The sequence below is a fragment of the Eumetopias jubatus genome, unplaced genomic scaffold (genome assembly GCF_037043125.1).
Source record: "Eumetopias jubatus isolate StellerSeaLion01/CBP00866 unplaced genomic scaffold, mEumJub1_p1.0 scaffold_3, whole genome shotgun sequence".
Classification (NCBI taxonomy): Eukaryota; Metazoa; Chordata; class Mammalia; order Carnivora; family Otariidae; genus Eumetopias; species Eumetopias jubatus.
Window position 1 is genome coordinate 83,292,477 of NW_028274809.1, and position 20,717 is coordinate 83,313,193.

The window sequence follows — 20,717 nt, forward strand, 5'->3', positions numbered from 1 at the left end:
CTCTCCCCGTCTCTCTCTCAAAACAACAACAACAACAACAAAAACTAGTGAGGTGTCTAAGTAGTAAGGGTAATAAATAGAAGTTGCCTAAGTGAGTAGAACAAATATCTACTCACTCAATGAAAGAATAGAGAGAGAAAAAAATTTAAAAAAAAGAGGAGGAAGAGTATGAACAGACCGTATTTCTGCATTTATGAGATTACTTTTCAACTTAATATGCTTGTTATAATCAAATTATGAGGGCAATTGCTTTTGCTATCGATCATTTTCAAGTTAAAATGGAATATGAAAGTGTTCTATGCCTGGCAATTGTGAGTTGTGACAATTTCTTTACATTTCCTCACCTAAATTCTTTATTAATAATAAACATGATTAGAAAGTAAGCACTGACTCATTTTCTAAACAATTTTATACAAAAACTATGAACCTCTTTTCACTTATCTATTTTCATAAACTAATGAAAGCATAAATCCCACTTATATTTGAAATTGTTTCAAGTGATAGAAAATCTGTTCTACATACAATGTTACACATTTACAGTTTCATACAATCTCATTAGAGTTACTGTTTTTTCTATGCAGTCATGATTTACATTGAATTAAAAAAAAAACATTTTAGAATTAGAATAAAGACAGAACCTAACTTTCCAGAGCCATAAATTGTCCAAGTTTATGTGATCTGATGGACAATAGACAAACTGTAGACAACTGTAGAATCAGTTAAATCTGGATTTGGTTTGTTAAGAATCTGCATTTTAAAACATTAGCTGCCTAAGGTAAGCTATTTTACTTCTTTGGAACTTCATCTTTGACCAGTGATTTTGGAGATCTTAATAAATATTTCATATGTATTCAACTAAGTTGTTGACAGTAACTTCCACAGTTCTGGGTGCATTGTAAACATTCAGAGAATAAAAGTCGTATTGTAGAAATGACATAAGAGTTGGGGTAATGATTACAGAAGTCAGTATTTATTAGGATAAAAATTCATGCATAAAGGGATATAGTACCAATGTTATTTTTTTTCACAGTATAATTTGTTTTGTTTAATTTGGACAAACTGAAATTAACACAATTTCAATTACAACACTTATGTTTTAGGTCATGAGACATGGAGTCTCAACATTAACTTTAGTTGGAAATTAACTTTTAAATCTAAACAGGCCAAGTGAAATTAAATATGAAATCTCTAAGTATTGCTGCTTCTTGATACTGAAATTGCATGCATTTTCTATTTTAAAAAGGTAAACATTTCAGGGGTAATTTCTTCATTTTATATTTGTTACAGACAATTTCATCATCCATAAAACTATTGGTCAGTCAACCAATTTCCCACTGATTTGGGCAAATAGAGATTCAAGAGTTGGTCTATTATTATCTTTCTGTCTGTTCATCCTATTGGTGGATAAAAAAATTATTAACATTTTGCTTGGTGAATACAAATGTTGAATTCAGAATTGTTAACATTCTGAGACGTTGAAATAAGAGATATTAAATACATATCAGTGGGTTCCAATAAACTTGTCTTAAGAAATGCAATAAAAATGTAGCATTGAAAAAGAATATTTAATTTCTTCAACATGAGGATTGCTAGCATATAGGCAGTCACACAGGCTGTTTATTACATTCTTGACAATTTCCTCTCACAAGACTATTTTTTCCATCAATATGACCAATATTTCCATTTTTATGTTTTGTTTTCCTCATTGATCTTTGTTTTCTCGATGAGAAATAATTTTGATATCTGTTTTCATTACCTCCTGTCAAATTTAAGACCACATCATTCCAATGTGAGATAATCAGATAGGTTAAAAATCAATTTGTCAATTTTGTGTATAGCCAGTCAAAATGGCTGTCTTAGTAAGTCAGGTATGGCCTTAACGTTAGCAGAGGAGATGGAATCAGAAGTAAGAAAAGGATGCCAGGTTTTTACAGGTAAGTGGATGGGAGATTCTTTGAAAACTTTGTGATAATTAACCAATTAAAGGTTCAACTATAAATGATTTGAGACAAATGATTTTTTATTTTTAAAGATGATATCCTTGGTAAGGAGTTTTTATGCCATTCAGACTTTATTTTGAATGAATACATAACAATTTTCTTTTTTTATTTTTTTAAAGATTTTATTTATTTGAGAGAGAGAGTGAGAGAGAGAGAGAGCACATGAGAGGGAAGAGGGTCAGAGGGAGAAGCAGCCTCCCCACCGAGCAGGGAGCCCGATGCGGGACTTGATCCTGGGACTCCAGGATCATGACCTGAGCCGAAGCCAGTCGCTTAACCAACTGAGCCACCCAGGTGCCCAACAATTTTCTTTTTTTAGTCTTCACTAAGATTAATTTCTTCTGTACCACTGGGAATTGATAAAATGGAGGAATCAATCTGGAGTTGGGTGTTCTGGGTCAGGAATACTACCTCAGTGCCTGGAATCCTGGACAAGAAGTTTGGATAGTACAGATCTAACATCAGCATTCTAGCACATCCCCAGAACGGAGGGAAGCCAGGAGACAGGTGGGGAGATGAATAAGAGGTTAAAGCACCAACAGATAAACATATACCGCAAGGCTTGGCACACAGTAGGCGCCTAATGAATGTTTACTAAATGAATATGAAAGCTTGCTTACAGGTTTAATAGACACAGACTAAAAAGAAAAATGAGGGAAGAAATTCTGTTTAATTCAGTTAGAATGGCTAAAATTAACAAGACAGGAAACAACAAATGTTGGCGAGGATGTGGAGAAAGGGGAACCCTCTTACACTGTTGGTGGGAATGCAAGCTGGTACAGCCTCTCTGGAAAACAGTATGGAGGTTCCTCAAGAAGTTAAAAATAGAACTACCCTACAATTGCACTATTGGGTATTTACCCCAAAGATACAGTTGTAGTGAAAAGAAGGGGCATATGCACCCCAATGTTCATAGCAGCAATGTCCACAATAACCAAACTGTGAAAGGGGCCGAGATGCTCTTCAATAGACGAATGGATAAAGAAGATGTGGTTCATATATACAATAGAATATTACTCAGCCATCTGAAAGGATGAATACCTACCATTTACATCAACATGGATGGAACAGGAAGATATTATGCTAAGTGAAATAAGTCAATCAGAGAAAGACAATTATCGTATTTTTTTCACTCATATGTGCAATATAAGAAAGAGCACAGAGGATCATAGGGGAAGGGAGGAAAAACCAATGGGAAGAAAAGAGAGTGGGAACCAAACCATGATAGACTCATAACTCTGGGAAACAAACTGAGGGTTGTGTAAAGGGAGATGGGGGGGTGGGAAGGGCTTACCAGGCGATGGGCATTAAGGAGGGCATGTGATGTGATGAGCACTGGGAGTTATACACGACTAATGAATCATTGAACATACATCAAAAACTAACGGTGTACTATATGTTGGCTAATTGAATTTAAATTAAAAAAAAGAAATTCTGTTTATCTGAAGATAGATAAGGGGATAGGAAAAAAAGAAAAAGAAAAGAAAGCTGTGAAGCAGTGGGGAAAGCATGGCAAAACGAGACTGAACTCACCTTCTACCAGAAGTCCTTTGCAGGATCCATTTCTCTGCTGAAGCAAATACTTGGCTGCCTTTCTTCACTCTCTTTTGTCCTTCCTACTTGTCATCTGGTAAGAAAGTCCTACTCACTGAATTTGAAGTTATTGATCTATTCTCACTGAGGCCTTATTCCTTAAGGACCTCATCCTAACTGTCAGATCAGTAAGATGAATAGAGCCAAACAACATATGTTTGTGATCTTACTTTATTTCATTACAAGGCATATAGATAACAAAGATGGAGTAGGAAAAGCTAGCTTAGGACACAGAACACTTACTCATATGGACTTAGCTAAAAAGCTCAAGGAAATGCATTTTTTTTTTATACTTATTTGCCTTCTAGCATTTAGCATTCAGAACAGTGTTTATGCGTAACCTCCTGACCTGAATCAAGTAGAAAATGTAGATGGGAAAATTTAGGAAATTATACCATTTCTTACATAATTGCTCAACTTAGGAGGAGATAAGAGATCATATTTGTCCATATGTTTGGTCTACTTTGCTGCAATTCACAGACTATTTGCTTGGCTTTATATTCACTTTCTCCACATAAACACATTTGTAAGCCTCTTCAGTAGAATGAACTTTTTCTTGAATTAACCAAATTATGACCTCTGAAATTCCTTTAGTAGGATTTTAAGAACTTCCTGATCTTTGATTTTTCCGTTCACGCTATTGCTTTCAAAAATCTTCTCTTTTCAGACACCATTTAAGCTAATGTTATATAATCATAAAAAAAGGTAAATAGTAGATTATAATAATTAGGCAAAAAGAATGCAAATCGTCAGGTAAGGTTTCAGATTTTACTTGAAAAAACAAATATGAGCGGTGCCTGGGTGGCTCAGTCGGTTAAGTGGCTACCTTCGGCTGGGGTCATGATCTCAGGGTCCTGGGATCGAGCCCCACATGGGATTCCCTGCTCAATGGGGAGCCTGCTTCTCCCTCTCCTCCCTGCTTCTCCCTCTCCTCCCAGCTTGTGCTCTCTCTTGCTATCTCTCTCTCTCAAATAAATAAATAAATATTAAATAAATAAAATATTTATTTATTTATTTATTTATATTTTAAATAAGATTTTATTTAATTATTTGAGAGTGAGAGAGTACAAGCAGGGGGAGCAGGAGAGGGAGAAGCAAGATCATGACCTGAGCCCAAGGCAGATGTTTAACCAACTGAGCCACCCAAATGCCTTAAATAAAATCTTAAAAAAAAGAGAGAAGACAAGAAAAGACAAATATGATCCCCAAGAATTCACGACCCTCTTTGCATTGAGATAAGACAATCCCTTGACAGTGTGTTTTGTCTCCCCGCTGTTGTGATATGGAGGGAGGTCACAAAGGGTTCCAGAATTCTGATGGAATATCCCTTCAATTCTCCTAACATGGAAGCAAAGATACTTCAAACTGTGGGCCTGGGTCTTCTGTTGCCGTTTGCACATTTTTTATTTCTTATCTAGATGAAAGCTCATTAGGTTGTAGGAAGTGCTTTAACTTGGACACTGAGAACCTTGCTCTGATCCTAAAACAAAATAACCAAATTCCTTTAATCAAGGTTTTTAGCTTTCTGAGCATTTACTATAAGATAAAGGCTGTTCAATGGAAAGCTTATCAGGTCCCATAAATATCTAATATTCCAATATACACTATCATGTGATTTCATTTTTCTTTACATATTGAAACATAACTAAAGTTCCATGATTAGTACTTCTTGAACTAAAGCATTCAAGAACGCATCTGTTGATATAACTGTCCACATGGGTAATATAACTTATCCTTGAAAACACTGTATAGGTCTCCAGACCATGAAGATACTACTTTATGGACATCATCCCAGTATGTATGCTTTGAACAGATCATTGTGAATAATCAGTTCTCAAAAACCTAGTCACACTGTTATATTCCTAAGGAGGTTTGATGGTCCTGACACATCTAGTGGTTTAAATCCTCAAATATATTAACAATATGTATATGTATATATAAAAATGATTTGTGATTCCTGGATAAGTAAATCAAGTAATTGTAATCTTTTAGCATTGGGAACATTTTGATCATCTCACACTGTAACAGGGACTAAAGAGCTGAAATTAAGCATCATGAGATGCAGAATAAAATTATAAAGATCGTCTTGTAATACAAAATTCATGGAAACAAAACTCTAATTTCCTGATGGATATATTATATTAATGTAATGGATACCTCAGTGTAGTTAAATTGCATTAAATGGTTATTAATGCTTGAATAAACTTCAAGGAAGTGGGTACTGGTTGAAATGGGATGATATTTTGTTCTGCTAAATTATACGTTAATTGGTATTTCCTCTCTTGTAAAAGGACCTAAAGGGTTTAATAAAATATGTGGTAGAAACATTATTTTTTTCTTGAGATATTAAGTCAAGAGTTTAACTGGAAGTGTTTCAAACCTTTCCCAGAAAATTCTTCAGTATTTGTGATGACATGGGTTTCAGGGACTCCCAAAAGTAAATAATTAAAGCTTTTAGTCATCCAAATAACGATAGACTGCGTCATGGGAAAAAATGTTACAAATTGTACAGTTGAGATTTGTTTTCTTACTGCATGTTCCACAAAGGGGAGGGAGGGAGAAAGGGAGGAAGGGAAAGAGGAAAGAGAGAGAGAGAGAGAGAGGGAGACTGATTCCATAGACAAGGACAAGCCATCTTTGTTATTCTCAAGTTACTTCAAAAGCTGCATTTGATAATATAAGGAATAGGACCTTGCAGTTCATTTTCATTTTATCAGATTATGAAAAGTACTGGAAACCTCAAGTTTTACCTGAGGGATGTGGTGCTTCTGCTATGCATGAGGAAAACAGCTGCAAGCAAGTACTTAAATCTGGCCAGGCTAGAGTCTTGTTTTGAGTTTCAGTTTTTTGAGTAGAGTTAACTCTGTGATTAAATTAGGTCCATGCCCCCGGATGCTTATCAAGGACAGAGGACTTAAAGATTGTATAGTTTTCAGGACTCAGAACAAGTGGAACTGGCACAGGGGGCATGTCAGGAAAATTCAGTTTAGGAACTTAGAAAGCATGCATAGATTTATAGTCCAGAGTTAGTGCACTGACTTCTATTTAAACATTATTTAGAAGTTTTGGTGCGCAGTTCTTGTCTTGTGGGAGGCACATCTCATTTTCTTGAGGGTCAGCAGTCATACAATATTACTCAAGTGTCATACAAAAAAGGAAACACTGGCCACTCAATCTAAAATAATAGACAATGTGGCCCCGTCACAGGGACTACATCACCAAGATGAAATATTTGTAGCACTGTAAAAGCTAAACCCAGGGGGCTGGCAATTCCAAGTAACTAAGACCAACAGGAAGTGACCCTCAACTCAGTGGTGACACCCTGCTTTCAAATTGAAACATACTTATCAACAGGGAAGTTAAGAAAAGAGAAACTGCAGAAAAGAAGTGAAGAGTCATTAATCAAGGCACCAAAGGGGGAAAATGGTATGTGCACTTCAGGATAAACAGGAACATTGTAAGGTCAGCGTAAATTCACGGCCATTTAAATCTATCACTGAAAGCTGTGTGTACCCCCCAGGCCCTTTAGGGTTGCCCTGTAGGGCAACATATATATTCTCCATTTGTTTGTTCATCTAGAAGAAGACTGGGGCAAAATAAAAGGATAAAACTTCAACTAAACCCATACAATTGAGATGCATATATACAATCGCAGAGGGTAAACGAGTAAAATAAGGCGTCTTCGACTTTTAATGTATTTGTCACTGACACAAGATACATTCACGGTTCAGGATTTCAGACTTTGTATTGGATTCTATCTTTTTCCAGCTTCCTCTTTCTGACATAATTCTCTTTGGAGGCTACTGCATTTGTTATCTTTAAAGACATGCTTTATCAAGACATGACAGAATCTTACTTTTCCAGTGATTTAAACCTGGGAAGTACCTGGCTTCCAATAATTCTAGTTGTTTGTCATCTAGTTTATACAGATGGAAACGACTGTTGTTTCTGTTGTGCATGGATGGTTCAAACTGAAAATCCTGCATCATTTTGTCTTCTCTGGAGAAAACATAAAGAAATTATATTGGTCTCCAAAGACAGTGCACCTAATAACACAGTACATGGGAAAATATCTTCCTTTCTCTTAACAATTCCTAGACTGTATGGAGGAAATAAAAGATCCAATTCCATACCAACACCAAAGTAAGCACATTGTTTCCATGATAAGATTTTAATCCCCCCAAAATCATGTAAAATATTTTTATTCCCTAGTTAAAAAGTAAAATCAAAACAGAACAAAAAAACCAACCAAACAACAAAAACCCCGCAGTCTTTACACTTCTTTAAACCACTATGAGATGTGACTACGTTAGCTCAATGGAAGATATTGATGACAGGGTAGGCATAGGTGCTCTACCCCCTTACTAGCTCTGGGACCTTAAACGTATTTCCTAACACCCCCACATTTACTTTTCCACCTCTTTAGAGTGGGGCAACACCCATCTCCTAAAGTGGTGGTGAGGCTTTCATAGCACATGTATGTTTGTTGTTTTTAACAGTCCCTTGTTCCTATCACGTAGGAGTATATCAGAAAGAGTAGTAATTATTTATGGCTAGTCCAGCCAAACCAATTAATCATGGCTCTCTAGAGATATCATGTGATATCTTATTTCATAAACTGTACTAATCAACGTGCTTTTTAGTTAACACTTCTTTTAGTACTAGAGTCTTACTTGTCTTTTCCTCCAAAGAGCACATAAAATTTAGCAAATTTTTCTCTTATGGGACACTTTACCCCCACTCCCAAATTCCTATGACTAGAAAAACTCCTTGCGATATCTCAGCGAGGGAGGCTTATTCTCTCCTTTAGATAATAGTCCAACCCCATCATTCCCACCTTGTTTAACTCAGAAAAATGTCCTACATCTTGCGCTCACCTTCCTGCCACAAAGAAGAATCCATTTCTTTTCCCAGTTATTCTCTAAAGAGAGTGTAATTCTTGGTGTGGAAGGAGTATAGTTATGGTTGCCAAAGATTTTTAGTCTCTATTTAGGTTTATAGTGTTTCTATGTCTCATCCTATTCCTAACCTAGTCCCAAAGCTGTGGTAGGTCTTAGGGATACATAGTCTAGACAACTGCATTAAACCATGAAAATCTGTTCATCACACATTTTTGTCTGGAGGCTTCACCCCCTCCTCTCGACCTCTGGCTTTCCATTATCTGGGGCACTTTGGGGACTGATGTCTACATCTGACTCTTGTAAAGGATAAAGCAGCCTGGGAAATGTATAGAAGGAAGATTGTTAGGTGTAAAGACATAAACTTAGTCTACAGCTATGACACAATATGAATAACTGAGAAGTGAGGAAAAACCTGAGAAATGGTGAATTCTTTTTGGCATACAGGAAACGGTCAACAGGTTAAAAGAAGAGATAAAAGAGAACAGGTAGGTATCAGTTATTAAATGTATTTCTGGGCAAACATAAGAGAGTGGCCATATGATTAGGAACACCATAAAAATGATAGTCCCACTGAGGAATTTTATTCAGATACCTAAAATTAAAGGAAACCCCATAGGTCACTTTTTAAAATCTAGATGTTATATTCCCTTTCTGCTGACAAAAGCTTCACACTGGAATCAATCCCAAGATAAGAGCACTTAGAAACCTCTGGAGGTACAGGAAAACCTGACGGAAGCATTTGGGGATGTTCATTTTACTGGTGAGTGTAACTGAGGGCCTTGTGCAGGGAAAGACAAGCCTAGAGCCAGCCAACGCTCTCCGTGACTGAAAGGGAAGATGTGTGCTCCAAGTAAAACTATGCAGACAGAGAATGTGAGAGCCTGTGGACTGCCAGTGATGGACACTGTCCTAACAACCAGGCTGGTCATTTGTTATTTCCAACTGTTAAGCTCAGGGGCCAGCAATTCATAGCCTTTTTGTAGCATTCAAGTTTACTGCTTCTGCGGGAGTCAGAAGGGGCAAAGTAATCTTTCTAATGTATTCAGTGGCTTTTGAGTGAAAATCTAGCTGTGCAGCATAAAATCTAACACAGGATTCAACTTGCTGATGGGCATGGGTTCTCAGGACATAGACTGCTGCCTGCCATGGTGGTGGTCCCTGTAACTATCAGATTGGAGCTCAGAGGACCTCCTTCTGTTGTATCTGGAAGCAGAAGACAGATATTAGGTCAACAAGGAGGTTAATATAAATATGCAGAAGCAATGGAGTGCAGTGGTAACAGATGTCTGACATGCTGTTCTGTCAAGGGAAATTTGTGACTATGAAATGTCAATTATTAGTGGCCTAATAGTGGTAGCATTGATGATTTAGATCATATCGTAGATGATGATAATTATGGAAGGCTATATGCTCTTCATTGTGTATTTTGCTTTTAACATGTTGCTTCTCATTTAAAAAAATGTTATGAAAGCTATTATATTATTACTACATTCTAGGACAAAATGAATGAACTATTTTCCCAGAATGACATCACTCAGATGATCATCCTCCACTTAGACAAAATTGCAGCAGACACCAACTCAGTTAGTACTCCCCAACAGAGTATTTTTCCAACTTTCATTCCCTCAATTCTCCTTGGCCATATATCTGCTAACTCTGATCAGATTATTAAAAACATCTAAGCTATTATAGATGAGGAATTAGATTTGATCTTTTCTACTCAGAATTGGCAACTAAAATGTGAATTAACAAGAATGTACTGAGCAACTGTTACATTCAAGACCCTGTCATAGTTCATCTGGGAGTAGGATGGGGGAAAGATGGGCAAGATACAGAAATGCATATTGTGTATGTCACAGTCTAGTTGTAGAGATGCAATGAACGTACATGGAAAGCTTAGTAAAATACCAACATTAGATATTAATTCAAGACCACAGGAGAGGCCGCAGGGCAATTCAAGATAGTTTTCAGTTGAAGAAGCCGGGTGTGAAATGCTATGAGTGTAGAGGGGGAAAGTGCAGGGTCTTGGAGTGCACTAAGAAGACTTCTTTGGACACTGAGGCTACACCTGTCACTAGTGATAGATAGAGCTGAGAGAAAAAGCAGAGCATGGCCTGCGTGAGCACAAAATCAGGCAAAGAGGATAAGACATGCTTCCTAATTCAGTCATAGTAACAAATCACCAGGCTTAGAAGTGGGCGTATATTTTAACTATTTTTCAAGTTAAATCTAAGGCTTCCCTGGCTGGTAGTAGAGGGTGACTCAGCCCGCTCTGAAAACTCAAATGACCAGAACCAGATATTATAAGAAAATATTAAAGGAAGAGTTGAAGGAAAACAAAATCAACCAAATCTACAGTAAAAGCATGTTAGAATAGAATAAGCAAAATAAAGATCTACCCTATTCCCTCTCAACACAAACACAGTTTCTATGAGATTATAGGCAAGGTGTAAGTCTTACACTTTTTGCCATTCATAGCGTAATTAATTTATGAAAAAATAAACAACCAACTCTAGCAAATTCCTCAGTAGCAGTGTGAAAATGTTCTTTCTTAAGTTGCAGTCAGGATGGGTGTGCACAGCAAGGCCGGACAGATGTCAGGATGGAAGTCTTCAGAATACATCCACCCACATTACAGTTACTGTCACTGCTCGGGAGACACATGCAGGAACACATCAGCACTGTCTGTAAGAAGGGGAAGCCGTCATTCTAAGTACAACCTTGCACTTGGAAACTTAGGGCTGCCAGGGCCAGGGAAACAGATGCCCAGCTGGACATTTTAATGGAGTGACACACTGCTTTGGTGTGGCATTTATAAAATAGCTAAACATCCAGGAGAACCCCTTAGTTGTTCAGTCACTGAATTTGTTAATGCTTGTTTGCTCTGATTACTATGATTACTACCTTGGACATTTATAAGGCCTCTCTCCTCCAATGTTTCAAACACTTTCTTTGGACAATGCTTTTTAGATAATATTTTGTTGTATAGTGTCTACATGGTCACTACATTTACACCTTTCTCCATTTACATTTGAAGATTTAACCAGAAATTTTGTTATTGTGTTTGCTTCCACTTAAAGAGATTCTTCAGAGTTAACAGATTTCATCCCCCATTTTCCTATAATTCTCCATACAGACTCAACTTTCAGGATAAATTTCCAGGGACGCCTGGGTGGCTCAGGTCATGATCCCAGGGTCCGGGGATGGAGTCTGACAAAGGGCTCCTTGCTCAGCAGGTAGTCTGCTTCTCCCTCTCCCTTTGCCCCTCCCCCTTGCCCGTACACACTCTCTCTCTCTCTCTCTCTGACAAATAAATAAAATCTTTTTTTTTAAAGAAAAGATAAATTATCCAGTCTCTTCAGTCCCTATTGTGGCTTTTCAGCTATTTAGCCATTAGAGAAACAAAACTCATGTTTCTCAACTTTTTGAAACTTCTGCAGTATTCCTGCTAAACCTGCTTAATTCAGTAACCAGAGTAAGGTAGTCTAGGTTCACTGCACTACTTTAGATCTTCTGGAGTTTTCTCAAAGTGCTGTTCATTTTTCTGAAACATGTTGAACTCCTGCACGCCTTACACCAAACTTGTAAGAGAATTTGAAAAATTCCTGCTTTGGAAACTCCTTAAATTTCCACATATAGGCCTCTACACATTGATTTTAATTAATTATCGAAGATAACATAAGTCATCCTGGAGGTCCAATTGCTAATCCTCCTAGTCTGCTCTCATCTAGGACGTGGACAATTCATCCATGGTAAAATTTAATTTTAGCTATAATTACAAAAGTTTGAAATTAAATCTCACCAGTGCTATGCTCCCATTAATATGGGCAAAATAACCGATCTACTTAGGATTAATGTGGGGGACAAAAGTAAGATTTAATTTTTAACTTTTTAATTAATTTGGGAAAATGTGATAAAGGATTTGGTTTCAGAGAGAGAGAAAAAGAGAAAGTTTCAGAGTTTTGAGGAAGACATTCCAGCCATCCTTCAAATCTCTTATATCCTTAAAGAATATTGTGTAAGGTAATATGAACTGTAACTCAAACTAAAAATAATATATAATAGTTCCCAAACTTGAGGAGTCGAAACTTGAGCTTATAGTACATTTCTCTCCAACAATTAAAGAAGTGGGAATTATGGAACAGAATTCTGACTTTTTATATACTACAGAATAACCACATGGGCCACTTATTAATAATCAGGGTGATCATAAAGAATACAATATTCTTTCACAAAAGAGGCACCAGCTCTTCAATGACCTTACCACATTCAACATTTCTTCATGCTGCAATATTCTCCCTGATATATGAAATTCAAGTTATTAGGGTCCAGAAAGTTAAAAGAAACTGGCAAGTATATTAAGAACCAGACTCTTAGACATATTCAAGAAAATCTCAACACTTATTTTTCTGGTTCCTATTTGTTCTACTTAATGACAATTGTGGTTTGTGGAATAAAACACTCTCAAGTTTCAAAAATTTCCAGCTTAAATTGTAAAGGGAGTAATTAATAGAGAGATTCATGATATGCTCTAACCACAGAGCTCTAGGAGAATATGGACAGGAGGGTCTTTCAGTAACCCTAATGTGAATTATTCCAAAGGGAAATCCTAATGAGTAATAGAATGTAAATGATGTCCATCAGCAAGCTGCAACAGCAGGGACACTGTACAGGAGCTGGTCATTAGAAGAGAAACATTCTTAACTACAGCTCCGTTTTTGCCACAGACGTACAGGTGTTTGGAGATTTGTTTCCTCTCCCATGTGTATGCCTATTGTTTTCACTGTACGGGTAGCTTATGGAGTAAACACAAGATAAAATGAGGTGATAATAAAGTTTAGATCAGTTAAGGAACAAGAAAAAAGAATGTACTAAGTTCTGTGAATGGATACCACATAGTTTTAGTAAACATAAAAGAGACAATTATATTATGTTGTCATAAAGATGCCCTCAAATTTGATAGTCCAAATATCTTATTTTAATGAACTAGGTGTATATGTTAAAAGAAATTTAAAGATTGATTTCCCATAGGATCAATGTTTTATTTCATTGTTATATTGCTTAAGAAATTGCAAATGGTCACGAATAAATGTGGAAAAATTAAAAATAATGTTGGATTTTGTAGTTACAACATAATTATGATCAATGAAATTCAGTGGTAAGTTTTATAAATGAAGCACACTCTTCTCTCATTGGATAGTAGGAGGTAAGTTGTTTTGGCAAATAATAGAATGTATGGGTTGGTTCAATGGTTAAATTACTAGAACATTGGAAAGTGAGCGTTAATTTTAAAAGATCTGTAGTATGACAGATGATTGAAGAGGGCGCATTGACTGCTCAACTAATTAGCATTAAATAAATAATAATTATTCAAGAATATATTTTAGAGCATTTTTGTTGTTGATAAATCATTTGAATATAATACTATAATATTATATGCCATAAAGTGATGAGAAATACAAAATTATTCACTGATAATGTTTTCATTATCCCCTAAAAAAAGCATCATCCTTCATATTCAAAAAAGGCCGGTAGTTACTGAACTTCACTTCTACATGTCAATGTCCTGTTATTGATTGGCACATAAAGAAGCTTGTTGAAATCAATTAAAGATGGAATGTAAACCCAAAGATGAAAAAGAGATTACTGACAAAATCTGAATGACTTTATCTGAAGGAAGAAAACAAACATTAGACTTTCCCATGAACATGTGTTTGATTTTGATATAGTTCATCCCTAAAAATGTGAAATTGATATAGCTTTTTATCAGGATTAGATTAGACTAAAAATGTGGGATGGTAAATAACACAGATTGGAAACTTCTCTTGTGAAAATCAATTCTGAATTTTTCTTTTTAATTGTTCTCTCCCCACCTTTGGTTAAGATGCTGAAATGTTCTGACTTCTTTTGTCAGATTAAAATATAATAAATGTCTACTCAGCTTAAAGGCTAAATTATCCTGGAATCAGGGAGTTCAGATAAATAAACAGTTAAAATAAATACTAATCAATTTGGCCGAAAAGAAGGAAGCAGATACATTTTATTCTGAATGATTGAAGACATCAAGTTTAGTTTCAGAAATTTAAATTTCACTACCCTTGAGCCAACATGAGGATATAGTTTGATACAGTGATTTGTATTATTTAATAATTAAAGATAACTGTGTAATTAATACAACTGTAGTGATTTGCATTTGTCAAAACATCTGGAATAAAAAGCTAGTATATGTGCTAGTTTAATTATTTTGGAAAACTTTTGACTATATAGATTATGAGAAATAATTCTGAATTAGGAAAAAAATTCTGGAGGGTTTAGGGAGGTAACCTTAAAAATATTCACAAACAACGTAGAGTGTATCCCAACACATGAGCTAGAATCTGTACCCAAAATTCATACCATGATACAAGATCAGAAAGAGGTAGAACTTACTTATGACCTTAGCACCACATCAACAAATGTTTATTCTTCACTGAATATTTGTGTCAGCTTGTTGGACAGAGATGCATTCAGACACAGGTCCCTTGATCCTTTTCAGGGGTCTTCAAATAACTTGTCAAACTATAAATTTTATGTAAAAAAAACTAAAGATTTTATGATTCAGCAGTTCCACTCCCAGGAACATACCAACGTAAGTGCATTCATATGTTCATCCAAGGGCAAGTGCACAAATTCTTATGACAAGACTGTTCACAACAGCCCCAAACTTGGAAACCACCCAAATGCCCATCAACAAAATGATAAAGTATGTTATAGTCACATAATGGAAGACTACATAACAATAAGAATGACTGATATACACAACAACATTATGTCAAGCAAAAGAAGCCAGCACAAATGGGCACACACTGTATAATTCCATTTATATGAAGTTCAAGAACAGGTAGAGCTAATCTATGATCTTAGAAGTCAGGATTTATGGAAGGGTAGTAGCCAGAAGGGGCATGAGGGACTTCTAGGGGCAGGTGGAGTAAAGCGACCTTGAATGTTCTGTTTTTTGATCTGAATGCTGGTTATGCAAGTGTTTGGGGGCTGTTGAAAATCCGTTGAGCTATATACTTATGAATTGTTCATTTTTCTGAAACATGTTGAACTTCAATAAAAAGTTAAAGTAAAAAAAAATTTTAAAGTACAAATTTTGTTGATTTTGTAGTTCCCAAGCATGGACCAGTGATTATCCTAACCCACTTCCTTTATAGGCATTTTTTTTTTTTTTTCTGAACATATGAAAAAACACAGTGTATGGAAAAGCGTTATGTACAAAGATTAAGATCTGGTTCCCAGTGTGCTATGATGTGTATGTCTATGTCCCTCCAAAATAAATATGCTGAAATCCTAACCTCCAATGTGATGGTGTTTGGAGGTGGAGCCTTTGGGGGGTGATTAATTAGGTCATGAGGGTGGAATCCTCATGAATGGAATTAGGCCCTTAGAAAAGTGGTCCAAAGAACGGTCCCTTGTCTGTTCAGCCAGGTGAGATGACAGCAAAAAGATGGCTATCATTGAGGAAGCTGGTCTTACCAGACACTGAGTCCAAAGGGACCTTGATCTTGGACTTCCCAGTCCCCAGAATAGTGAGAAATTAATGTCAGTTGTTTACAAGCCCCTTGGTCTCTGGTATTTGGTTATAACAGTACAAATGGACTAAGACCTAGTATCACATTTTTGGGTTCAAATCCCCTGCTCCAAGGTATTAGTTTTGTGGCTTTGATTAAGTTTCTCAAGCTCCCAAACCTTTAGTTTCCCATTTGTTACATGAATGTGAAAATAATAGTGTCTAACTCCGTGCCATCATTGCTAGGACTAGCAACATTAAAGACCTAAAAGAATGCTTGCCTGGCACAAATAAAGCACAGGGAAAATTTGCCATGTTTGTTTGTTCAAATTGCATCATTATTAGATTTATTGAAAATGAAATAAACACTTTTGGGAGTCTAAAATTTTTGACTTGTGTAGAATCATGTAATCACCTGCAAAATCACTACACAGAGGAGTTCCATCACCCCCAAAAGCCCCTCAGGGTATCCTTTTGCAGTCAAACCTCCCAGGATTTATTACCCATGTAGTCACTAATCTATGCTCCATCACTATAGTTTTGCCTTTTCCAAAATGTCATATTAATGGAATCATACAGTATATTGACTCTTGAGACGCTTCTATCATGTAGGATAGTACATCTGAGATTCATCCATAGGATTGCACGTATCAGTAGTTTCTTTTTCTTTTTCTTTTGTTTATTTTTGTTTGTTTATACATTTCCTAGTTCAGGGATACTTGGGTTGTTTCAGTGTTTAGTGACTACAAATGAAGCTGCTACAGACACTGTATAGGTTTTTGTTTTGTTTTTATGTAAAGGCATTATTAATATATAACTCACATAGATACAAATCATGCATCTAAGGTGTACAATTCACTGGAGTCCAGTGTATTTGTAGAGTTATGCAAACATCAACTCAGTAAACTTTAAAATATTGTTATCACCCAATGGTGAACTCTATTTTTAACATTTTGAGCAACTGTCAAACTGTTTTCCAAAGCAGCTGCCCTGCTTTATAGTCACATCTGAGTATTTTTATTATAACCAAGCTAGTGGCTGTGAAATGGTATCTCATTGTGGTGTTGATTTACATTTCTCTAGAGCTAATCTTGTAAAACATCTCTAGTGTACTTTTTAGTCATTTGTAGATCTTTTTTAGATAAATATAGATTCACATCTTTGTCCCATTTTTTTAAAAATGGGCTATTTATCTTTTTATTATTTATTTATAAGAGTTCTTTATATATTCCAGCCACAGGTCTCATCAGCTACATAATTCACAAAACTTTTCTTCCATTATATGGGTTGTCTTTTCATTTTATTTCATTTTATTTTAATTTTATTTTAGTCCCCTTTGCTATTTCACCCATTCCCCCACCATGTGTCCTCTGGCAACCACCAGTTTGTTCTCTATATTTGAGAGTCTGTTTTTTTGTTTGTTTCTTTTTTTTTTTTTTCTTTGTTTTGCTCCTTAAATTCCACACATAAGTTGTTTGGTTGTTGGGTTTTTTTATATTAAATTGAGTAAGTTCTTTATATACTTTGGATATTAATCCTTTATCAGATATATTATTTGCAAATATCTTCTTCCAGTCAGTAGGTTGCCTTTTTGTGTTGTTGATGGTTCCCTTTGCTGTGTAAAAGCTTTTAATTTTGGTGTAGTCCCAATAGTTTAATTTTGTTTTTGTTTCTCTTCCCTTTTATAGTTTTAAGTCTCAAATTTAAATCTACATTCCATTTTGAGTTAATTGCTCTGTATGTTGTAAGGATTTCAACTTTATTTTTTCACATGTGGAATTCCAATTTTCCCAACATGGTTTTTGAAAACACTTTTCTTTCCCCATTAAATTGTCTCAGCACACTTGTCAAAATCAATTTACCATAAATGTGAAGGTTTATTTCTGGCTCTTGATTCTCTTACATTGATCTATATGTCTACCCTATGTCACTACCATGTTGTTTTTATTACATAACTTCATACCAAATTTTTAAAATCGAGAAGTGTGAAACGTCCAACTTTGTTCTTTTTTAAGATGTTGGCTCTTCTGCCTCGCACGATTTTCCATAAGACTTCCATCTTGTCAATTTCTATGAAGAAATTTGGGATTTTGGTAGTGTTTATATTGAGTCTGGAGATCAATTTGAGTAGCATTTCCACCTTAAAAATTAAGCATTCTGGGCAGTGGTGTTGGGAGCCTCGCGGGCGCGGTGCCGTTACTCGCAGTCGGGCAGCGACGGGCACACAGTGCTGAGCGCACATTGCGCCTTAGCAGCCACGGCTGCTGCCCTCACACCCCCTGCGCTGGTGCAGCCACACTCGCTCCCTCTGCTCTTCCCTTCGCTCACACCAGGACTGCTCAGCTGACCGAAGAGCAGATGGCTGAGTTCAAGGAAGCTTTCTCCCTATTTGACGAAGATGGCGATGGCACCATCACAACAAAGGAATTTGGAACTGTCATGAGGTCACTGGGACAGAACCCAGCAGAAGCCGAATTGCAGGCCATGATCAATGAGGTGGATGTTGACGGAAATGGCACCGTAGACTTCCCAGAATTTTTGACTATGATGGCTAGAAAAATGAAAGATACAGACAGCGAAGAAGAAATTCGTGAGGCATTCCGAGTCTTTGACAAGGATGGCAAAGGTTATATCAGTGTGGCGGAGCTACGCCACATCATGACCAACTTAGGAGAAAAACTAACAGATGAAGAAGTAGATGAAGTCATCACAGAAGCAGATATTGATGGAGATGGACAAGTCAACTATGAAGAATTTGTACAGATGATGACTGCAAAATGTTCTACTTTAAACTACATTCCCCCCTTCTAGAAGAATCAAATTGAATCTTTTACTTACCTCTTGCAAAAAAAAAAAAAAAAGTTCATTTACTCATTCTGTTTCTATATAGCAAAACTGAATGTCAAAAGTACCTTCTGTCCACACACACAAAATCTGCATGTATTGGTTGGTGGTCCTTTCCCCTAAAGATCAAGCTACACATCAGTTTTACGATATAAATACTTGTATTACCTTAAGGATAAGGAAGCACCTAAGGGACTCCTTGCAGTTCCATTTGCTCATGATTAATACACTGTTTGGGCTGGCCAGTTTTTCATGCATGCAGCTTGACAATTGAGCACAGTCAGGCATTTGTATTAAAAATGAAAAATGAAAAAAACAAATTTAAAACTTCTTCAGATGGGTTCTAGTTCAATTTGTTAGTATAAATTGTCATAGCTGGTTTACTGAAAACAAAACATTTAAAATTGGTTTGCCTCAGGATGCTGTGCAGAAAAGTGGGTGAAGGATAAACTGTCTAAAAGTAGCCCCACTTAGCAGGACAGCCCTGTCATACTTCTGGGCACTCCCACCCATGGGGACCATGACACTCACCCCAGTGGCATGCCGTGTGTGTTGGTTTAGCGTTGTCCCGTGTTGTCCTAGAGCAAAATGGGTGTCAGGCTGTCACCATTCACACAATTTTTTTTAAAGATTTTTATTTATTTATTTGAGAGAGAGAGAGAATGAGAGAGAGAGAGAACATGAGGGGGGGAGGGTCAGAGGGAGAAGCAGACTCCCTGCTGAGCAGGGAGCCTGATGCAGGACTTGATCCAGGGACTCCAGGATCATGACCTGAGCCGAAGGCAGTCGCTTAACCAACTGAGCCACCCAGGTGCTCCCATTTTTTTTTAAAGAAACCTTTACCAAGGGAGTATCTTGGGACTCTCTGTTTTTGAGTAGGTTGTGGCTGTGGACTTCAGCACAAGCATCAACATTGCTGATCAAGAAATTACACTTTACGTCCATTCCAAGTAGTAAATGCTAGCTTTTTTTTTTAATAAAAGAAGACCATTAACTTAAAAAAATATTAAGCATTCTGATCCATGAATATATAATTTTTGAAAAATTCACAAAATAAGTATTTTGCAAATATTTAGATTTTCTTTTTTTTTAAGAGAGAGAGCAAGAGCCCTTGAGCAGGGAGGGAAGGGACAAAGGGAGAGAGAGAAAGAGAATCTCAAGCAGGCTCCACGCTCAGCACGGGCCTGACTTAGGGCTTGGTCCCATGACCCCGCGATCATGACCTGAGCCAAAATCAAGAGTCAAACACTTAACTGACTGAGCCACTGAAGCGTCCCACAAATATTTAGATCTTTAATTTCTTCCAACAATGATTTGTAGATTTATTTGTTTCATTCCTATATTCACGATTTAGCATCTGTAGTGATACCCTCTTTTATTGATGTTATTCTTAATGTTAATCTTCTCTCTCTTTGTCATTCTAAGTGGTAGATTATACATTTTCTTGATATTTTCTAAGAATTATCTTGTGTTTCTATTGATTCTGTCTTATCTTTACATCATTGTTTTTGTTCTTATACTTATTTTTTTCATTCATTTTACTTGCTTTTTACTTAATTTGCTATTATTTTTCCCATTTCTCAAGGTAGAAGCTCTGATTATCTGAGACCTTTATTATTTTTAATACAAACATTTACTGCTATCAATTTCCCTCTCAGCACTGCTTTAGCTGCATTCCACAAATTTTGATGTACAGTAATTCAATTAAAATGTTTTTATTTTTCTTTGTAACATACTCTTATAACCATTAGTTATATAGAAGTGTGCTGTTCAATTTCAACCTGCTTAGGGATTTTCAAGACATCTTTCTGATATAGATTTATGTTA

At 36.3% G+C, this 20,717-nt stretch overlaps 1 protein-coding gene across 1 annotated transcript; it reads left to right on the top strand.

Moving 5' to 3' along the window:
- The first annotated feature begins 1,870 nt into the window (after nt 1–1,870).
- LOC114224579 (calmodulin-like) lies at nt 1,871–18,857 on the top strand. Its single transcript, XM_088021962.1, has 4 exons — nt 1,871–1,934; nt 6,311–6,393; nt 8,939–8,979; nt 18,200–18,857. The coding sequence occupies exons 1-4, from the start codon at nt 1,871–1,873 to the stop codon at nt 18,855–18,857; spliced, it is 846 nt and encodes a 281-aa protein (XP_087878088.1).
- The last annotated feature ends 1,860 nt before the right edge of the window (nt 18,858–20,717 follow it).